Here is a 19,363-nt window from a genome sequence, read left to right as displayed (position 1 = left end):
TCAGGAAACTGTTGACTAAAAAGTTAATCACAACCTCAAAGTAGAGAGTTATTTTATTTGTTTGGGAGGAATGTTAAGGATTCTGAACTTGGGAGGCAGCATCTCAGTTCTCTGAGAAAACTGCTCTGAGGAAGCAGGAGGGGGAGTCAGGCTATACAGTTTGCAACAGAGAGGGTACGAAGTCTGAACATGAAAGATTATTATTAAGTAGTAAGGAGAACCAGATACCAAGTCAAGTTAAAGAATTTAGTCTTCTTCTGTGTGTGGCAGGATGGAGCCTCTGGGCTCACTGAATTCATTCCTTTCATATGCACCTGAGCTGTCTGGGGCCAAATCCTGTCTCCTGTCACCTTAAAGGGTGGCGAGGCTGGTGGTTGGCTGCTCTTGAATGACACCCACTCCCCTCCAGTTCCTCACCCGTCACTGGGCGTTGGCGTCTTCTGGATCGAAGGCCTTGTGTTCCCTTTTGAGAGCCCTCATTCACATTAGGAGGCCATGAATCACTGATAGCTGTGACGTTTTTTGTCCTCCGATATGGCAAGAAATATTTCATTTCACAGAACTAACATCCCTCAAGCTGTACAGTGTGGCCAAAAAACAAAACCAAAAATCCCCAGTCACCCCCTTTACCATCCGCTTCTCACCCTCCCTCACCAGTTGATTAGCCGCAGCTTTTTCTGAAAAACTCCGTGCAGTCAGCCCTTGGTGAGCTATTACAGCCCTCACGCACACTCTTTGGGGGGGTTTGCAGGAAACAATGGAGAAACTGACTTGGCTTGCATCTGAAAGGCGCATGAGTCAGGAGGGTGAGTCTGAGGAGGAGAACTCCCAGGAAGAGAATTCTGAGCCTGAGGAAGAAGAGGAAGAAGAAGCGGAAGGAATGGAAAACCTGCAGAAGGAGGATGAGATGATGGACGAAGCCATCGGAGACCCCGCCGAGAAGCCTCCTGCCACCTTGGACTCCCCAAAGGCTGCTCCAGAAGTGGAGACCAGCAGGACCCCACCAGGTGAGTAGGACAGGCCTGAGTAGGGGCGGGTCTCAGGAGACCTCACTGATGCAGGGACATGTGCAGAGTGGCTAGCTTATAAAACAGGTGCCAGATCCCAGGAGAAATCCTCTGGATCCTGCCTGCCAGTCACCCTTCTCCCAAATAGATGTTTAACATGCTGCCGTTATAGAAAAGAGATGCTCAGAAATTAAAAATTTGACTCTCCATCAGCTGCTAGATTTGTACTCTGTTTATGCAGGTTTTTATACTGGTTCTTAATTCACGTGTCATGTATTAGGTCAAGAGCTATGTTTATTTCAGAAAGTGCTGCTTGTTCCTCACCAGGATATAATCCCTGAGAGCCCAGCATCAGACCACACCCACTCTTTAGACTTCTGTGTTCAATATGCAGTAGCTAAGCAGCTCATTATCATCCCAGTTGGTGCAGTCATGTTGTTGACTCTGCACAGAGCTGACTTTACAGGAAGAGACATGCCTTTCATAGCATTTTTCCAGCAGCTTTTCTCCCAAATTACTATGTAATGTTGATTAGGTGAGTTGATGGGGAGGGTGCATTTGATGAGTTGGGAAGAGCAGAGGTTGCAAGGACAGAGAAACAGGTGTTTTCATGTGTATCCGAAGGAGAGAGCATCAAAGCTGCTGGGAAGGGCCGAAGTAACCACCGAGCTCGCAGCAAGCGGGGCAGTCGGGCCCGGGCCAGCAAGGACACCTCCAAGCTACTGCTGCTGTATGATGAGGACATCCTCGAGCGGGATCCACTTCGGGAGCAGAAGGATTTGGCCTTTGCTCAGGCTTATCTGACCAGGGTAGGCAAATGCTGCTGCTTGTTCCTGCGAGCCCCTCTGGTTTTAAAATGAAGTCTGCCTTTCTGGCTGCACAGTAGCCTTCTGTTCCTCTACCTTTGTTTTCCTGGTAATACCAGAAGAACTGTGTGAGTGAAACCACAAGGACACCGAGTTCAGTCTTCAGCTGATTTATTATTCCTGCCCATCATACTACTCCTCTGTTGCCCTGAAACTGGGGAGAGATGATTGCACCATCATCCCTGAGAGAGTAGACTAATAAGGACCTTACCTTCAGAGGAACAACATGTACACTGACCAGAAAGTGGACCTCAGTGATCTTCAGAGTCATGAACCTGCCTGTTTTTCACAGTGGTCCCTATCTCATTCTTTTGGTAACCACCTAATTCTTTATACCTCCAGCAAGTGGGATTCTAGCAATAATCCCAATAATCATGGGTTTTCTTTTTCCTGATATTTTACTAACATTCCTAATTTACTTGTTATTTACCCTCAGATGATACCATGCTGAAATATATGTACCAAGCACTCCTTATCTATTTCAACATGGAGGTGAAACCAGGAAGGGGAGGCCCAGGCTGTGAGCTAGAGAAAAGTTTACCTGATTTTGTGGGTAGCACTGTGGTCCCTGGAAAATATAAATGTTCCCTTTCCTCACTGCCAGAAAAAGAGCTCTGCCTTGCTCATGGCCCTATGGCTTCCAGTAATCATCAGATCTTAGGACCTGTCAGAGGAGTAGCCTCTGATGGATAATCTGGAGCTCTTTAACAGTAACTCTTCCTCCTTCCTCTGTCCCATCGTTTCTTGGGGCCCAATGAAAGGGGATTGGATGATTGAAAGTCCTCTCATACAGGTCCGAGAAGCCCTGCAGCATATCCCTGGCAAGTATGAAGACTTCCTTCAGGTCATCTATGAGTTTGAGTCAAGTACTCAGAGGCAGACAGCTGTGGATCTCTACAAGAGCCTGCAAATTCTGCTCCAGGACTGGCCTCAGCTGTTGAAGGACTTTGCTGCTTTCTTGTTGCCCGAGCAAGCACTGGCCTGTGGATTAGTAAGTAGAGACGGGGGCAAAGACCACACACTAGGATCCCTGGGTCACAGCAAGACTAGGCTTGGGTAATGTTGATCAGGACTGTTCCAGACTCCTGGCTGTTTCTGTAGATAGCTTTCCCCTAGACCAGGGTCACAAGAGCCACCTCCTTTTCAAGGGATGGTCTTCCCAGCTCCTGTTCTCTCCTTTTCTTTCCATGTGGAATGAAAGGGTTGACCATTGAGTGGAGCCCTTAGGTACATCATAACCCTTTGCTCCTCACGGTTGCGAAATAGGCCTTCATTCAACAAATGTTTATTGAGTACCTGCTGTTTCAGGCAGAGTTCTAGGTACTAGAAATGTAATAATTATAAAAGACTAAAATCCTTTGCCTTCATGGAGCCTATATTCTCATGGGGAAAGTCAGATGTGAAGTAGTATATTGTGTGTTGTAAATATATATGTTATAAAAGTGATAAAATATATAAACAGTAAAATATATTTAATGCTTTATAGTGATAATGTTGCAGTTTTATGCACAGTGGTCTGGGAAGGCCACGGTGGTTACATGACATTTGAAATGTTGGAGAATAAGTGTCTGAACTTGAGGGATATCCCTGTAGTTCTGGGTTTCTTGTCATGATGGGTAAACACAGGAGTAATGGATATTATTGTATTATTATGTTCATATTGTTATTATATTAGCCTGATAGTCTTAAAGCAGTTAGTGGTCATGGGATGATTATACATAATTTTTTCTTTATCATTATGAGGATCAAATGAATACATACATGAAAATACTTTGTAAACTGGCATGTGTCTGATCTCACAACCTTTGAAAACTGTAAGCAACTTGAGATATATAACTCTTAAATCTTTCATTTACATCTTAGTTTTCTTGAGTTGGTAGACCCCAGTAACCCAAGGTAGATAGATGCTAGGGCCTTTAGAAAAAAAAAAAAAAAAGATCTCACAGGGAATTCCCTGGCAGTCCAGTGGTTAGGGCTTGGCACTTTCACTGCTGGGGCCCAGGTTCAATCCCTGATTGGAGAACTAAGATCCGCAAACCTTGTGGTGAGGCAAAAAAAAAAAGATCTCGCTGTTGTAAACCAGAGCCTTGTCATCCCCTGTGCCTCCAGCACATTTTTTCTTGGTTTTTGTGTGTAGTGCTCTCAAGTCCTTCTCAGGCTGCATAGATGACTCCTCTTTTGCCCTCTTTCCATTCTGGTAGTTTGAAGAGCAGCAGGCTTTTGAGAAGAGTCGCAAGTTTCTTCGGCAGCTGGAAATTTGCTTTGCAGAGAACCCCTCACACCACCAGAAGATCATCAAGGTCCTTCAGAGCTGTGCAGACTGCTTGCCCCAGGAGATCACTGAGGTATTCCGTCCCGTCCTGCTTCCCTTCCATTGTCATCATGGGTTTTGGCCTTTCATTCTCCTTTCCCTAAGCAATCCTCTTGCTTCTGAGCAATGGACTTCCTGGAGGGAATGAAGATGGCAAGGAATTTTTAGGCTTACCTAAGGCATAAAACACTTGGGTGAGGTGGTTACCATCTGAAACCAGAGCCTCACTGCTACTCACAGGCTCAAGAATGCTATAAATACCCTGGAAGGGAAGTTCAAGTAAAGAGGTGATGGTCTGGGGGGAGGGTTGGTTTCCCTCCTTGCTCAGCCTTGAGTTAGTGCCTGAGCTGGCGACCAGTAAGGCAGGGCTATTGAGTAGTGAGTGTCACTGGGAATCAGACCTGTTAATGCAGGCATGTCTAACGAAGACGTGGGAGCTCCCTGAACATGCATTGATGGAGGAATGCATGAATACCTATTTGAAGTGAAATGAAAGTCGCTTAGTCGTGTCCCGCTCTTTTTGTCCCATTCTGTACAGTCCGTGGAATTCTCCAGGCCAGAATGCTAGGTTGGGTAGCTCTTCCCTTCTCCAGTTAATCTTCCTGACCCAGGAATTGAACTGGGGTCTCCTGCATTGCAGGCTGATTCTTTACCAGTTGAGCTACCAGGGAAGCCCAAAGACCTATATATACACCATGAAATATTACTCAGTCATAAAAAAGAATGAAGTATTGCCATTTCCAGTAGTATGGATGGATCTATAGATTATCATACTAATTGAAGTTTGATTTAATTCACTTGATAAGCATACTTATCATACTAAGTATAGAAAACATTTGGTTTATAATATAGAAACCCTACGGTTACCAAAGGGGAAAGGTTGGGTGTGGTGATAAGTTAGGAGTTTGCGATTAACATATTCACACTACTATGTCTAAAATAGGTAACCAGCGGGGACCTACTGTATAGCACAGCAGACGATACTCAGTACTTTGTATTAGCCTGTAAGAGAAGAGAATATGCAAAAGTATATATATCGCTGTGTATATATGTGTGTGTGTGTCTGCACACATACTGAATCACTGTGCTGTACGCCTGAAACTAACACAACGTTGACGGTATTGTGAATCAACTATATACATCAGTTAAAAAAGTAGTAATTCAGGCATAGCTCAGAGACATTGCAGGTTCACTTCCAGGCCATCATAATACAGGGAATATTGCAGTAAAGTGAGTCACATGACTTCTTTGGCTGCCCAGTGCATGTAACAGTTAGGTGTGCACGGTGAAGTGCAGTGCGTGTGTGCTCAGTGAAGCACGTGTGTCTGACTCTCTGCGATCCCATGGACTGTAGCCCACCGTGCTCCTCTCTCCATGGAATTTTCCAGGCAAGAATACTGGAATGGGATGCCATTTCCTACTCCAGGGGGTCTTCCCAACCCAGGGATTGAACCCACGTCTCTTGTGTCTCTTGCACTGGCAGGCGGATTCTTTCCCCGCAGTGCCACCAGGGAAGCCCAACCATAGTTTATTAAGCACGCAGCAGCATTATGCTTTAAAAAATGTACATACGTTAATTAAAAATGTTCACAATTTGTAAATCAAGTATATTTCAGCTTTAAAAAAATGCTAGTGAATTCCCTGGTGGTCCAGTGGTTAAGACTCAAGCTTCCATTTCACAGGGCACAGGTTCAGTCCCTGGTCAGGGAACTGTGATCTTGAATTCTGCACAGAACAGCCAAAAAAAATGCTAATCAGCATCCAAGTCTTTAGCAAGTTGTCATCTTTTTGTTGCTGGAGGGTCTTGCCTCAGTATTGTTGGTGCTGACTGATCAGGTAGTGGTTGCTGAAGATTGGAGTGGATGTGGCAATTTTTTTTTCCTTCTTTCTTTAAAAAATATCTGTTTGCCTGCACCTGGTCTTAGTTGTGGCATGCGGGATCTTTTGTTGCAGCATGTGGGATCTGCTTTCCTGACCACCCATCAAACCTGGACCCCTTGCGTTGGGAGTGTGGAGTCTAAGCCGCTGGACAACCAGGGAAGCCCCCACAATTTCCTGAAACAATGAAGTTTGCCCCGTTGATGGACTCTTCCTTTCATGAATGATTTCTCTGTAGCATTTTACTTACAGTAAAACTTTCAGAATTGGAGTCAACCCTCTCAAACCTTGCTGTTGCCTTAGCAACTGAGTTTATGTGATGTTCTCAATCCTTTGTTGCCATTTAAACAGTCTTCATAGCGGCAGCTCCACCAGGAGTAGATTCCATTTCAGGAAACCTCTTTTTGTTCCTCTGCAAGAAGTAGCTTCTCATCCGTTCGGGTCTTGTGTGGGACTGCGGCAATTCAATCCCGTCCTCAGGCTCCGCATCTGTTTTCAGTCCTCATGCTGTTCCTGTCACATCTGCCGCTCCTTCCTCCACTGAAATCTTGAACCCCCTCAGAGTCATCTGTGAGTGTTGAAATCAACTTCTTCCAAACTCCTGTTAGTGTTTATTATTTGGACCTCTTCCTGTGAAGCACAAATGTTCTTAATGGTATCTAGAATGGTGAATCTTTTCCAGAAGGTTTTCGGTTTTCTCTCCCCGGATCCAATGGAGGAATCCCTATCTGTGTCAGCTGTAGCCTTATGAAATGCATTTCTGAAGTACTGAGACTTGAAATTAGAAATTGCTCCTTGATCCATGGGCTGCATGATGGTTCTTTTGCTAGCAGGCACGAAAACATTGATCTCCTTGTCCATCTCCATCAGAGCTCTTGGGTGACCAGGTGTATGGTTGGTGAGCAATAATGTTCTCAAAGGATTGTTTCCCGAGTAGTAGGTCTCAACAGTGGGCTTCAGATGTTTGGCACACCGTGTTGTCCACAGATGTGCTGCTATCCAGGCTTCTTTGTTCCATTTAAACTAGCAGAAGCAGAGTAGATTCAGCGTAGTTTGGAAGCACCGTGGGATTTTTGGAATGGTAAATGAGCATTGGTTTCAAGTTAAAGTCACCAGCTATATTAGCCCCTAATCAAAGAGTCAGCCTGTCCTTTGAAGCTTAGAAGTCAGATATGACTTTTCCTGTCAGTTATGAAAGACATAGATGGCATATTCTTCCAATAAAAGTCTTTTTCTACGCCGAAAATCTGTTGTTAGTGTAGCCATCTTTGCTAATTATCTTAGACCTTCTGGATAACTTGCTGTACCTTTTACATTAGCACTTGCTATTTCATCTTACACTTTCATGTTGTAGAGATGGCTTCTTTCTTTAAACTCTATGAACCACGTTTTGTAGCTTCAAAATTTGCTTCTGCAGGTTTCTTCACCTGTCTCAGCCTTCATAAAATTGAAGAGAATTAGGGTTTGGGGGCTTCCCAGGTGGCTCTGTGGTAAAGAATCCACCTGCCAAGCATGAGAGTCGCAGGCGACTCTGTTTCCACCTTTGTGTCAGGAAGGTCTCCTGGAGAAACAGATGGCAACCCACTGCTGTATTCTTGCCTGGGAAACTCCATGGACAGAGGAGCCTGGCGGCTACAGTCAGTCCCTGGGGTGGCATCGAGCTGGACATGGACTGAGCAGCTAAGCAACAACAAGGCCTTTTCTGCAATAGGCTTTGATTTAATGGAGTGTTGTCACTGGTTTGATCTTCTGGTTTGATCTTCGACCACAAAACTTTCTCCATATCAGCAAGAAAGCTGTTTTGCTTTCTTATCACTTTTAATTTGCTTCAAGAACTTTTCCTTCGCGTTCATGGCTGTTTGGCACAAGAGGCCTAGTTTTCAATCTGCCTTGGCTTTAGGCGTGCCTTCCTTACTAAGCTTAATCATTTGTTGCTTTTGACTTAAAGGGAGAGGTGTGCGTCTGTACCTTTCCATTGAACACTTAGAGGCCTTTTCAGTTCAGTTCAGTCGCTCAGTTGTGTCCGACTCTTTGCGACCCCATGAATTGCAGCACGCCAGGCCTCCCTGTCCATCACCAACTCCCGGAGTTCACTCAGACTCACGTCCATCGAGTCAGTGATGCCATCCAGCCATCTCATCCTCTGTCGTCCCCTTCTCCTCCTGCCCCCAATCCCTCCCGGCATCAGAGTCTTTTCCAATGAGTCAACTCTTTGCATGAGGTGGCCGAAGTACTGGAGTTTCAGCTTTAGCATCATTCCTTCCAAAGAAATCCCAGGGCTGATTGGCCCTAAGTATTCAAGTGAAATTGGCCTAATTTCAATATTGGTGTGTTTCAGGGAATAGAGAGGCCCAAGGAGAGGGAGACAGATGGCGAACCTGTTGGGTCAGTGGAGTAATCAGAACACATACAATCAGAACAGAACAAGTCCACTGTCTATTTTGGGTGAGATGCGTGGTGCCTCCAAGCAATTACAATAGTAACATCAAAGGTCGTTGATCACAGATCGCCATTATAGACATAGTAAACAAGTTTGTAATATTTTGAGAAGTATCAGAATATGGGACACAGAGACACAAAATGAGCAGATAATGTTGGAAAATTGGTGCTGATAGACTTTCCTGACCCAGGGTTGCAATGAACCTTCAGTTTGTAAAAAAAAGAAAAGAAAAGAAAAACCAAAATGCTGTATCTGAGGCGCAGTGAAGCAAAGACACTAAATCGAGGTATGCCTATGCTCCTGTGCAGACAAGCAAGGAGGGACAGGGAGTTTGGGAGTTCCTAACCAAAGAGCGTCTCCTGTGCGTCTCCCAGTGGATGAGGAAAGCAGGCCTCAGGAGTGTATGGGTGGGTTTGGAGCGGTGGGCTGGGGAGGCTCTGGAGAACGCCTCTTTCCTTCTGCAACTCTCGCCAGCTCAAGACGCAGATGTGGCAGCTCCTCAAGGGCCATGACCACCTACAGGACGAGTTCTCCGTCTTCTTTGACCATCTGCGCCCAGCAGCTAGCCGGATGGGTGACTTTGAAGAGATCAATTGGACCGAGGAGAAGGAGTATGAGGTATAGGCCGTGGGGCCGCAGCGGGGGCGTCAAGGGGGAAGGTCGGGTCATATGTTGGAGGGACTCTGCCCAGAGTCTTTGTTGAGTTGCACCGACTCCTGCCCAGTTTGATGGCTTTGAAGAAGTGGCACTGCCTGATGTGGAAGAGGAAGAGGAACCTCCCAAGATACCCACAGCCTCAAAGAACAAAAGAAGGAAAGAGATTGGGGTCCAGAATCACGATAAGGTACGCCTGGTTGTTGGGGATTATCCTGAGTCAAGCCTTGCATTTTCTGTCTGAGTGGTTCTCTGGCACAGGGTGGTGCCATGCTGCTGTGAGCTGAGGCGGCCGTGGAGCAGGAACCTCAGGGCAGGTCAGGCTGCCGTGCAGCATGCCCCGGGCCCATGGGAAGAACAGCTGAAGAGGTCCCGCCATGATTAACCATTAGAAGGATCTGTTTCTCTGGCTCAGAGATGCTTCTCTTGCCCTTGGGTCTTCCTTTCTGTTCTTGTGAAAAAATAGAACCAGGATTCCTCATTTTAGAAATGACAATGACTGATACCTAGCCGTATCCCAAAGCATCATATATCTCCTGTATTTTACATGGATTATTCAGTTAATTCTCACAGTGACCCTGTGAAAAGATTGGTTTTTTTTTGCATTTTACAGAAGAGGACACTGAAGTGCCAAGAGGGGCCGTTCCCAGGGTCTCATGTTTGATCAGGGACGGGTCGTCTGGCTCCAGAGCCCGCTTGTACTCGTTGCTCTCTGTTCTCTTCAGGAAGTAGTTTTTTTCTGGTCCCTGTCCCTTTACTACACGCCTTGTACTCTTTCTTGGGGAAGACCACTTCTTAGTACCTTCATGACCTTGGGCAATTTATTTAATCTTTGTTTCACTTTCTTCATTGTTAATGGGGATAATAACGGTACTTCTGTCTTGGGTTTATTGAACAGAGAGTATCATTGAGTGAGCCTTCCATATGTACAAAGCCCTCTCTCAAGGGGATTGGAAGAGAGGGGAGAGCTCCAGGCACAGGGAGACGGAAACAGAGGCAGACGGGTGACTAGGTCACACCCCACACCGGAGCTCTCCAGTGACTTTGCCTCAGGTTGCAGTCCACCTAAACATCTCCTGAAGCTTCTGGGAAATTGGGATCCGTCAGCCTCTGGGTCATTTAAGGATTGTTTCAGGGATGCACAGTAGGCTTTAATTGAGTTTGGCCATTCATCTCCCCAGGCAGTGTGAAGGAATGGCATATAATAAATGAGAAAGGAAGCAGGGGAGGGGTCCGGGGGCAAGCTTGTTCCGATGGCTCACAACTCGGCTCCCTCTTGGTGCCAAAAATGTTTGCCAGCTAACCAAGCCCAGGTGTCTCCTAGGAGGCCGAGTGGCCAGATGGGGCCAAGGACTGTGCCTGCTCCTGTCATGAGGGGGGTCCTGACTCCAAGATGAAGAAGAGCAAAAGGAGAAGTTGTAGCCGCTGCAGCAGCAAGGTGAGGAGAGAACTCGCGCCCGGGGGCACCAGAGCCGCTGCGGCAAGCCCCAGGTGGCTCTGCTGTGTGTGGTATCGTTGCCCCAGATCTGTGCATTAGTGAATTCCTAGAGAGATGACATGTGAATAAATAATACGCTGTATACATACTCATTAGTGTGTGTATGCAAATAAATAGAATCTTTAAAAATATATGTAACAGATTTTTCTTTTTAAGGGGAATCTTTTAGGTAAAGTTTTGAAATAGGGAAGAATACCAACCAGTTCATATATTTCCCTCTTTTTAAATGAAACTAACATGTGTGAGGAAAATGGTCGAAAGGTAATGCTGGTTCTCTAGGCTTGGTTGCCAGCAAAAATACAGTCCTTGGTTGGAGGAGGAGTGGTAGAATGCAGCACTCTATTTTGGGCCCTTGAAAATCCTTGGAGCAGGCATGCATGTTGTTTGACTTGCTGAGCATCATGGCAGGGCTTTTTTCTGTGGTCAGCCCCCAAGACAAAAGAGGTCAGGAGACCCTTGACCCAGAAGGCCATCCCTGCAGGTCTGTGACAGCAAATCCTACAAGAGCAAGGAGCCCCATGAGTTAGTGGGCAGCAGCCCCCACCGAGAGGCCAGTCTTACGCCTGGTGCTAAGGAAGCTGGGCAGGGCAAGGACGTGATGGAGGAGGAAGCCCCAGAGGAGCGAGACAGCACTGAGGCAACCCAGAGCAGGACTGGCAGGAGTACCAGGAAGGGAGAGATGCCTGTTGCAGGTGAGTGATCCGACTGCCAGCCCAGCCTTTCTCCCTTTATTTCTGTCTCATTCTCACATACTTCACGCAGGAATGTCTTTGAGCCTGGGAAATATTAGTCTTTTCAGGGATAGACTACCACCTCTTTTACTAATAAACCAGTAGGAAACTCTTCTGTCTAGCCTTAACTTTCTCTCCTGTGGCCTCAGTCCTCTTGTAGAATTAAGAGTGCTTAACATCCGCATGATCCAGCCTTTTCTTCTCGTGTTCCCATCCCTGGACCCCTTCTGCTTATCTGCAGATCCTCTACGATCTGTATTCTAAAGACTCAGCTGTTCTCAGCTTTGGCAGCGGACTTTATATAAACAACTCTAGCCCCTACCCTTGCCTCACTCTTGTACATCACAACTTTAGCACAGTAGTTTGCCAGAGTGACCCTATGGTAATTTGTAGTCCTTAGATGCAGTGTGACCCTTAGGTCCTTATTTTCCTCCTAAACAGGACTGGCAGCGGGGAGCACTTTGCCGTCCCCTCAAGAAGTGACTTTTACAGACCAGCTCCTTGATGGCCCGCCACCACCCTGCTCACCAGAGACTCCTCAGCTTCCCTCCACAGCTGGAACTGTGCTGTGCGCTGTCAGGAGTAACCAGGCTGGGCCTGCAGTTCTCTCCGGCCCCAGGGCATCCCCCAGACCCCAGTATGAGGGGGAGGGCCATAAGCCAGGGGCTGAGTTGGAACCATCCATGCCCTGGGATGCTTCTGAAACTGAGAAATTGCCTGGAACTGTCGAACCCCCTGCCTCCTTCCTGAGTCCTGTTTCCTCAAGGACTGGAGACTTCGGGAGAAGACAGGTGCCTGGGAAGGCAGACACACAGGAGAGCTGGCTGCCTTCCAGCAGAGCTGGGGTGACCACAGCAGACAGGGTATCCCCTCTCCGTGGAGTTTCTTCAGCAGGAATTGACACCGCAGAGACTTCTCCTATAGCCCCTAGAGGAGGTTTGGCCAAAGACAGTGGACTACAGGGCAAGGGCCCAGCGGGGGAGCTGCAGGCGAAAGCCACAGAAGCTACAGTCTGTGCCAACAACAGCAAGGTCAGCTCCACTGGGGAAAAGGTGGTGCTGTGGACGAGGTAGGTATGGATGGGGGACGTGTGCGTTTGGAAAGCGCGTGGGGCACACCCGCTTCCTGACTGAGACTGATGGCCACGTGTGGGTTCCAGGGAAGCCGACCGCGTGATCCTCACCATGTGCCAGGAGCAGGGAGCACAGCCGCAGACTTTCAGTGTCATCTCCCAGCAGCTGGGAAATAAGACCCCTACTGAGGTAAGCAGGGTGGGCCCTGCTAGAGCTTCAAGCCCTAGAGGAACCAAGGAAGGGTTTGGCAGGAGGGCGGCTTGGCCAACTAAGATATGATTGGGGATTGTAAAGTTCTGCTCTGAGTAAGACCTGGGCTTGTCAGCACGGATAGCAGTGGCTCTAGAAGACAAAGGGCATTTTTGAGGAAGGAGCCCCAGAATGCATTTTAATTTTTAGAAGGAATGTGACTTTGGGCAGTGTTTAGCCTCTTGACCCGAGTTTCCTTATCTTGTAAGGAGGACTCAGCCCTCACAGCCGGTGTGCAGCAAACCAGATGGTTCATGCTGGTGTATCATATAGCTCACTTGAGCTTCAGCCGTATCCGACACTTATGGACTGTAGCCTCCCAGGCTCCTCTGTGCGATTTTGCAGGCAATGAGTGGGTTGCCATCCCCTTCTCCAGGCATCTTCCTGGCCCAGGGATCAAACCTGTGTCTCCTGCATTCGCGGGTGGGTGGTAAATGTTAACGTGTCACTAACTTAAGAAGGGTGTCGTCAAGGCCCTCACTCTCCTCCTAGGTTTCCCACCGTTTCCGAGAACTCATGCAGCTCTTCCACACAGCCTGTGAGGCCAGCTCTGAGGACGAGGACGACGCGACCAGTACCAGCAACACAGACCAGCTGTCTGACCACGGGGACCTTCTGTCTGAGGAAGAGCTGGACGAGTGAGACCCGGAGTGTGAGGGCGCCCTCCGAGGATGGAGCCCGCTGGGCACCCTGGTGGTCAGGGAGAGGGTGGGGCGCTGCGCTTCGCTCCTGCAGTTCTTGAGTTCAGTCTGCGGAGCTGGAGGGGCAGGGGCCAGGGACAGTGACAGGCAGGCTGGGGGCCGCACGGTCCTGCCACCCTGTGCATTTTTTATGAAGACCTTAGAAATAGTTGTAAAGAGCATTGAGGGAGAGTGGGCGCAGTTCCTTTTCTGTGTTGTATTTTTCTGTCTGATGGTACATATTTATTGTTGTGTGATCTGATCACAGTGTTTCTAAATGTAATAAACGTGTGTGTTGGTGTAGCCAGTCCCAAGACACTGAGCCCTGCACCCAGCAGTTTTCATTGTAAACTAGTCTCCTCTTCTGGGAGCTTTAGTCCACGAGTCTGCCGCCGCCGCTCTCGTAGCACTGGGCCAGGCTGCGCAGTTCCTGCAGCGTCTCTTCTAGGTCATCCTGTTCCACCCCAGCGTCCATGAAGCTGGCCCAGCGCCGCAGGTCGAGTTTGGAGAGATCTTTGGCCAAATCCCCCAGGGCCCGGTTCAAGGAGGAAGAGGAGCAGAGGGCCCCGAGCACTGGGATGCTCTCCACCGCTGCGGGGAGAGAGGATGGCAGCTGTCCTTCTCTGGGCTCTGGCAGGCTTGACTGTATAGTAAGCTATACAGTGTCCTGTCTCCCTTGCATACAGGGAACCACAGAGTGAATAAGGAGTGTAACCTGGGCACTTCCCCAGGACCTTCATCCATGAAGGGATACTGGAAAAGTCTCTCATGCTTGAAAACCTCTGGGTTTTCTTCACCTGCTACATACCTGTCCCTGTTGGGAGAACGTCCAGAACTGAACCGTGCTGGCTGAGGCTTGAGGAGAAGAGGGAGGGGTAAGGAGGGACCACCTTGCAGGGAGTCAGCAGCAGATGAGAAGAGCTGGGGGTGAGAGAACAGCAGCGAGTGAGAGAAAGTCAAGGGAGGTCTGAGGTCTGGGAGGAGAGGAGCAAGCAGTCTACTGACCTCCTGACTCTAGGCTGCTGCTGCTGCAAATACTGGGCCAAGACTTCTTCCCCAGTGGTGCACGCATGGAGTGGGGAGGGCAGAGGCGTCCCGGGGGTGAGCTGGCTGCCAAAACAAAGCCAAAGCCGCCTTTACTCTGGGGCAGCATGAATGAGAAACCAGGACTTACATTCCCAGGTGGTCAGCTTGATAGGATGCTCAGAGTCTGACTTACTAATAAGTGTGTCAGAGGGAAGGTGAGCAGGGCAGTGCCATTAGGCCGTCCGGAGGTACCAGGGAGAAAAGGATGTGGACCAGAAGCCTGACAAGGGCTCCTGAGGACCGCCAGTCCTTACCTGGTGTGGCGTGCTCTGTCTAGACCCCTCAGCACCACCGACTGGGCAAAGCAGCATGTTCCAGAAGGGTCCCCACATGCAGACAGTGGGGTCCATGGGGTGGCCTCTCCAAGCTGCATCAGGGCATCAGGGAGGGACTGGCTTGGAACTAAGGGGAAGGGGATAGTTGCTCCTGCGCTCACCACCTAAAGGTAAGGAAGAAATCAAGGTATAGAGCCTTTCTCAGCTCTGACCCAGCTCTTCACAAAGCTTCATACCTTTTTCCCAGAGAAGTTCAGCATATCAGCCAGATGGACCATGGAAACTGGTGAGGAGCGTAGGCGATAAGGAACAGTGACTGTGTCCAGGGCTGTAGCCAGGATGGCACCACAGTGGAAGGGCAGAGCGGCCTGTAAAGAGGATATGAAGAAAAGCACCTGGCCTTTGGGTGTAGAAAAGAGGCTGTGTCAGCAGAGTAGTAATGGCAGAGGGGTCTGTGTGCCTTGGGACAGAGCAGGCGTGTGTTTGGCCCCGGGCTGGACTAGCATAGGACAGTGTCATCTAAGAGGCCACATCAGGGCCGAGTTCAAGATGAGGCTTCAAAACAGATCCAGCAGCAGGTAAATTTGGGAGCGTGTGTGTCTGTGTGTGTGGTGCCCTTTCATTAGCTATAAGTCAGAACAAGAGCATCGGGTCTTACATCATACTGCAGGAGAGGGAAGCTGACGGGCGGCTCGGGTCGCAGCCCCAGGCTCCCACCCAAGGATAAGGGGCAGACCAGAGAGCTGTGAGCAGACAGGTGCACCAGCCCGAAAGCTGTGTTTAACAGACGGTAGATGTTTTTCTGCAGCTCCTGGTGAAAGAAGTGACAGCAGTTTGTTTTAACCAATGTTCTCACTGAATTCCTTCATTTCCCCCTGGGGCTCTTCCCCCCACACCCCGGAAGAACTACTCACCCCAAGGCGGTACGGACCAGGGAGCAGGCCCCAGGTGATTATTCCCCGCCCTGAATACTCGTCTCGTAGCAACTCCGCAGCCTTGGCACCCAGCCCCGAGAAGCCATCATGCAGGTCACACAGAATCTGGAAGCCCTGGAGAGAGGTGAAAGGTGGAAGTGGGCAGGATGAGGGTGGTTTCTCCCCTATTGCCCGCCATGCCCCTCATCTACCTGCAGGTAGTCACACTCCTCCACGTAGAAATGCAGCCTGTCCTCCAGCTCTTCCAGGTACTTGGGTTCCTTTAGGATGCTCTCCCCTTGGCCGAAAGCCTCCAGGCGGCCTGCCTCCCTGCCGCACAAAACCACAGTCTGGGACTTAACAGGACTCCCCCACTTTGGTATTTCTGCCTAAGGTCTCTTGTTTTGGAGGAGGCAAGGAGGATGGCCTCAAGAGCCTCATCTGACACTGGTGGGGACCCAAATTCTTGCCTTACAGCCTCTAGCTCCCCACCCCACCACCACCACAGCTCATACCCATCATGGTTGTACTTGTGAATCATACAGATGCTCCGGGGGTGGAGATGGACTCTGAGGAAGTCTGACCAGACTCTGATACTGCCCTCTGTGGGCATAACTGGTTTTGGAGTCCTACCGTTGGTGAATGGTGGGAGACCTGAAGAAAAAACAGAGGCAGTGTGCCTTTCTCTGTGTTCCTGCACTGCCCAGTTCCCCATTCTGCAGTCCCTGGAGAAGTCTCACCTTTGCCATTGGGAATCGATTTGACCCTCCAGGTACCATCACTACTTAGCACTCCCTGGGAGGGATGAGAAAATTTACAGTTAGGTCCAGGCAGTCTAGAGGCAAACACTGATTTATTCTCCCCCCCCCCTTTTTTTTTTTGGCTGGCCACACCCTGTAACCGCCTTCCTGTTCTAGTAGTCAGTCCTTTAGGAGGAAAAAGTGCTTTTTCTTAAAATACCATTTGAGGGCACTGAAAGTGACCAAAATTCTCTTTTTCTCTGCCCAAGTGGAGGCACTCTGGTTGTAGCACTGGGCTTACAAGTTCAGGACAGAGGTCCTCACCTCTGCACTCAGAAGGTCCTGGAGATAAGGGTTCTTGGGATAGAGTTCCTCTTTGTGTGTGGTGAGCTTCCCTTGCCTGAAAGAAAGTGGAAATTGGGCATAGTGTCAGCTTCCTTGAGTTCTGCAGTTTCCTGCGCTCCTTCCCACCTCCTCTCCCAAATCACAAATACCATGCTATGGCAGCATCTAGCTGTTTGTCCCTGTAGAGTCCACCTTCTTGCTTTAGAGAGCTCAGACTACCTGTACAGAAATAATAAGCAATGTTAGGTAAATCCCAGCCCCTCCCGTCCTGCAGCTAACCTTCCTCCCATCACCTGATAACCTGCTGACACCCTCACTCCAGCACTGGGCCTTTCCAGGCCTTCTCGTAATATACATGGGCTAGAAAAAAACCCTTGCCTAGGAAAATCTGGATTCCATCCTTCATTTCCCAGCTTAGTTATTAGCTGTGGAACCTGGGCAAAGACTACAACCAGCGGTTCTAGAGGAGCGCCACAGCGCTGAGCATCACACTGTCCAGGGACAAGCAGCCCATTCGAGAGACAGCTCTTGAACGGAATAGTTTCTTTTCTTGCGTCCCCTCAGGTGTAGGCATACTGTGGTTAGCTCTCCCTGTGGCTCCTCATCTCTAGTCCCACAGGCCAGCATAGGAGGAGATCTTGACGCGAACCGCTGCTAGAAACTCCACACGCGAAGGGGAACACTGGTAACTGGCTGACCCGGGCCACCACCTAACCCTTCAGATCCATGAGGATGAGTCTCGGCGTGTAGGTCTCTTGGCCGTGTAATGTCCGGCCGGTCCGGTACAGGACGTCGGGGCACAGCTCTCCCGGCGGCTCCTTGGCATCGGTCGGCCTGCACAACGCAGCATCCTGGGGAGGCACAGAGGAAGGACTGGACTCGGGCGGCGAGAGGAACAGGCCAGAAGCGAGGACTTCTGGAGACCTGGAAAACTCAGCGGAGGTGGCCAAAAGACCTTACCTGCTGGTTCCACCAGTGCGCTCCCACGAAACCCGCAAAATGTCCCAACTGCAAAGTGAGCACCTCCCGAGCCCCGCCCGCCATGCCGCGCTGCTCCGCTGAGTAGAGCGGCCGCTCCCTGCCCACCGTTGCTCCTTGCGGATTGGCTCAGCAGGATATGGGTGTGGCCTCATCCTAGGCGTCCTATTGGTCCATAAACACATCCTTTCCCATAGGATAAAAGATTCGTTGGCTTTAAAGACCCCGCTTATTATACCCCGCCTCTTCCTAGCGTGGACCAGTCCTGCTTACCAGTTGTCGTCCAGGGGCGGGGCCCAGCGGCGCTTGCCGGAAGTTGTAGGCATGCGTGCTCAAGCGCCACGCTGAAGCGTTTTTGGTTCGGAGTTTTTGGTTCTGCGTCTCCTGTGGGCTCCCTGGCGTTGCTCACTGAAGATTCTCATACATACTCCTTGCGGCTCTTGCAGCTGTTGTTTCTTCTTTCAGAGGATACTTAATGCTGGCTAATAGCGCCTCAGGCAAAAATAAAACCTTGCCAGAAAATAGACTCCTGGAGGACGAAATGATAACACACTCCAGTATTCTTTCCCCTGGGAAACCCCATGAAGAGAGGATCCTGGCGGGTTACAGTGCAAAGGGTCGCAAAGAGTGCGGCATGACAGAGCCCAGCACAGGAAATAGACGCTTACTTAAAGCCTCACATGCGTTTTCTTTTTCAGTCCAAAAGTCATAGCCTTCCTGACTTCTGACCCTGCGGACTGACTCGCTCGCTCTGTCTATCTGTTATGTAATCAGAGTACGTATTCTTTTGCATCTGCCTTTTGCTCAGTATTGTTAAATTCTTCCCTGTTCTTACATATACCTAGAGTAGTTCATTTTCATTGCGTCACAATTCCATCTTATGATTATACCTCAAATGATTTCACCGCGGATAATAGACTTTGAAGTTGTTTCCAATTTGGAACTATTGGGTGCAACGGTTAACATTCTTGTGCATGTGGACATGCACATATTTCTGTTGCGTATATACCTAGGAGTGTAATTGTTGGGTCATGAGGATGGATATGTTTGGATATGGTAAATGGTAAACGTCTCTAAATTTACCAATTTACAGTTTCACCAGCAGTATAGAGAATTTTCAGGTGATGCTCCATAACCTTGCCGACATTAAAATTTTTTTGTCATTACCATTGATTTTATTTTCTTGATTATCGGTGAGATTGAGAGAACATCTTTTTGGATGTTCATCACCTTAAGAATAGTCACTTTTGTGAGGTGTGGAGCGCGTTCAAGTCTCTTGCTCATGCTGCTTTTGGGTTGTCTCATCTGTTGGTAGGGTATTTGATTCTGAATACAAGACCTTTGTCAGTTATATGTGTTGAAAATATCTTCTCCCACTGAATGATATTAACTCAGTTAATATCATGTCAGTTTTTGTTTTCTTAGGCTATGTTATTGATACATACTACTTTACATTTCCTGATGGACTGAAACTTCCACCATTACAAACTATCCCTCTTTTTCTCAAATAATGCTGTTTTGATAGTAATATAGATGAACCAGCTTTCTTTTGATTAGTGTTTACATGGTATAATTTTTTTTTTCACTTGTAACTTTAATTTGTATTTTGAAGACAGTATAGGCCAGAAGCAAACACCA

At 48.7% G+C, this 19,363-nt stretch overlaps 2 protein-coding genes across 5 annotated transcripts in view; one reads left to right on the top strand and one right to left on the bottom strand.

Annotated features, from left to right (window-relative positions):
- GON4L (gon-4 like) overlaps positions 1 to 13,738 on the top strand; it is a 90,765-nt gene extending 77,027 nt beyond the window's left edge. For all 3 annotated transcript variants that reach the window (XM_069543884.1, XM_069543894.1, XM_069543887.1), the window contains exons 22-32: positions 752 to 1,007; positions 1,632 to 1,816; positions 2,667 to 2,864; positions 4,075 to 4,218; positions 8,977 to 9,120; positions 9,227 to 9,346; positions 10,481 to 10,594; positions 11,136 to 11,346; positions 11,827 to 12,454; positions 12,545 to 12,647; positions 13,200 to 13,738. In XM_069543884.1, the coding sequence (XP_069399985.1) occupies positions 752 to 1,007; positions 1,632 to 1,816; positions 2,667 to 2,864; positions 4,075 to 4,218; positions 8,977 to 9,120; positions 9,227 to 9,346; positions 10,481 to 10,594; positions 11,136 to 11,346; positions 11,827 to 12,454; positions 12,545 to 12,647; positions 13,200 to 13,349 (2,253 nt within the window). In that variant the 3' untranslated portion in view covers positions 13,350 to 13,738. The remainder of the gene's footprint in view (positions 1 to 751; positions 1,008 to 1,631; positions 1,817 to 2,666; positions 2,865 to 4,074; positions 4,219 to 8,976; positions 9,121 to 9,226; positions 9,347 to 10,480; positions 10,595 to 11,135; positions 11,347 to 11,826; positions 12,455 to 12,544; positions 12,648 to 13,199) is intronic.
- On the bottom strand, positions 13,594 to 18,023 carry MSTO1 (misato mitochondrial distribution and morphology regulator 1). Of its 2 annotated transcripts, XM_069544002.1 has the most exons (15): positions 17,999 to 18,023; positions 17,708 to 17,911; positions 17,463 to 17,598; positions 16,897 to 16,966; positions 16,727 to 16,802; positions 16,403 to 16,457; positions 16,178 to 16,316; positions 15,875 to 15,992; positions 15,663 to 15,797; positions 15,407 to 15,559; positions 14,985 to 15,116; positions 14,728 to 14,912; positions 14,393 to 14,497; positions 14,196 to 14,308; positions 13,594 to 13,978 (listed from the first exon to the last, which is right to left on the bottom strand). In XM_069544002.1, exons 2-15 carry the CDS (start codon positions 17,789 to 17,791, stop codon positions 13,761 to 13,763), a joined length of 1,719 nt encoding a protein of 572 aa, XP_069400103.1. In that variant the 5' UTR covers positions 17,792 to 17,911; positions 17,999 to 18,023; the 3' UTR covers positions 13,594 to 13,760. The 2 variants fall into 2 exon arrangements, with proteins under 2 accessions (XP_069400103.1, XP_069400094.1); XM_069543993.1 differs by lacking the exon at positions 17,999 to 18,023 and having other exon boundaries at positions 17,463 to 17,671; positions 17,834 to 17,965.
- Positions 18,024 to 19,363: the final 1,340 nt, after the last annotated feature.

The sequence above is a fragment of the Ovis canadensis genome, chromosome 1 (genome assembly GCF_042477335.2).
Source record: "Ovis canadensis isolate MfBH-ARS-UI-01 breed Bighorn chromosome 1, ARS-UI_OviCan_v2, whole genome shotgun sequence".
NCBI classification, from domain to species: Eukaryota; Metazoa; Chordata; class Mammalia; order Artiodactyla; family Bovidae; genus Ovis; species Ovis canadensis.
This window is presented reverse-complemented; position numbering and strand designations above follow the sequence as displayed.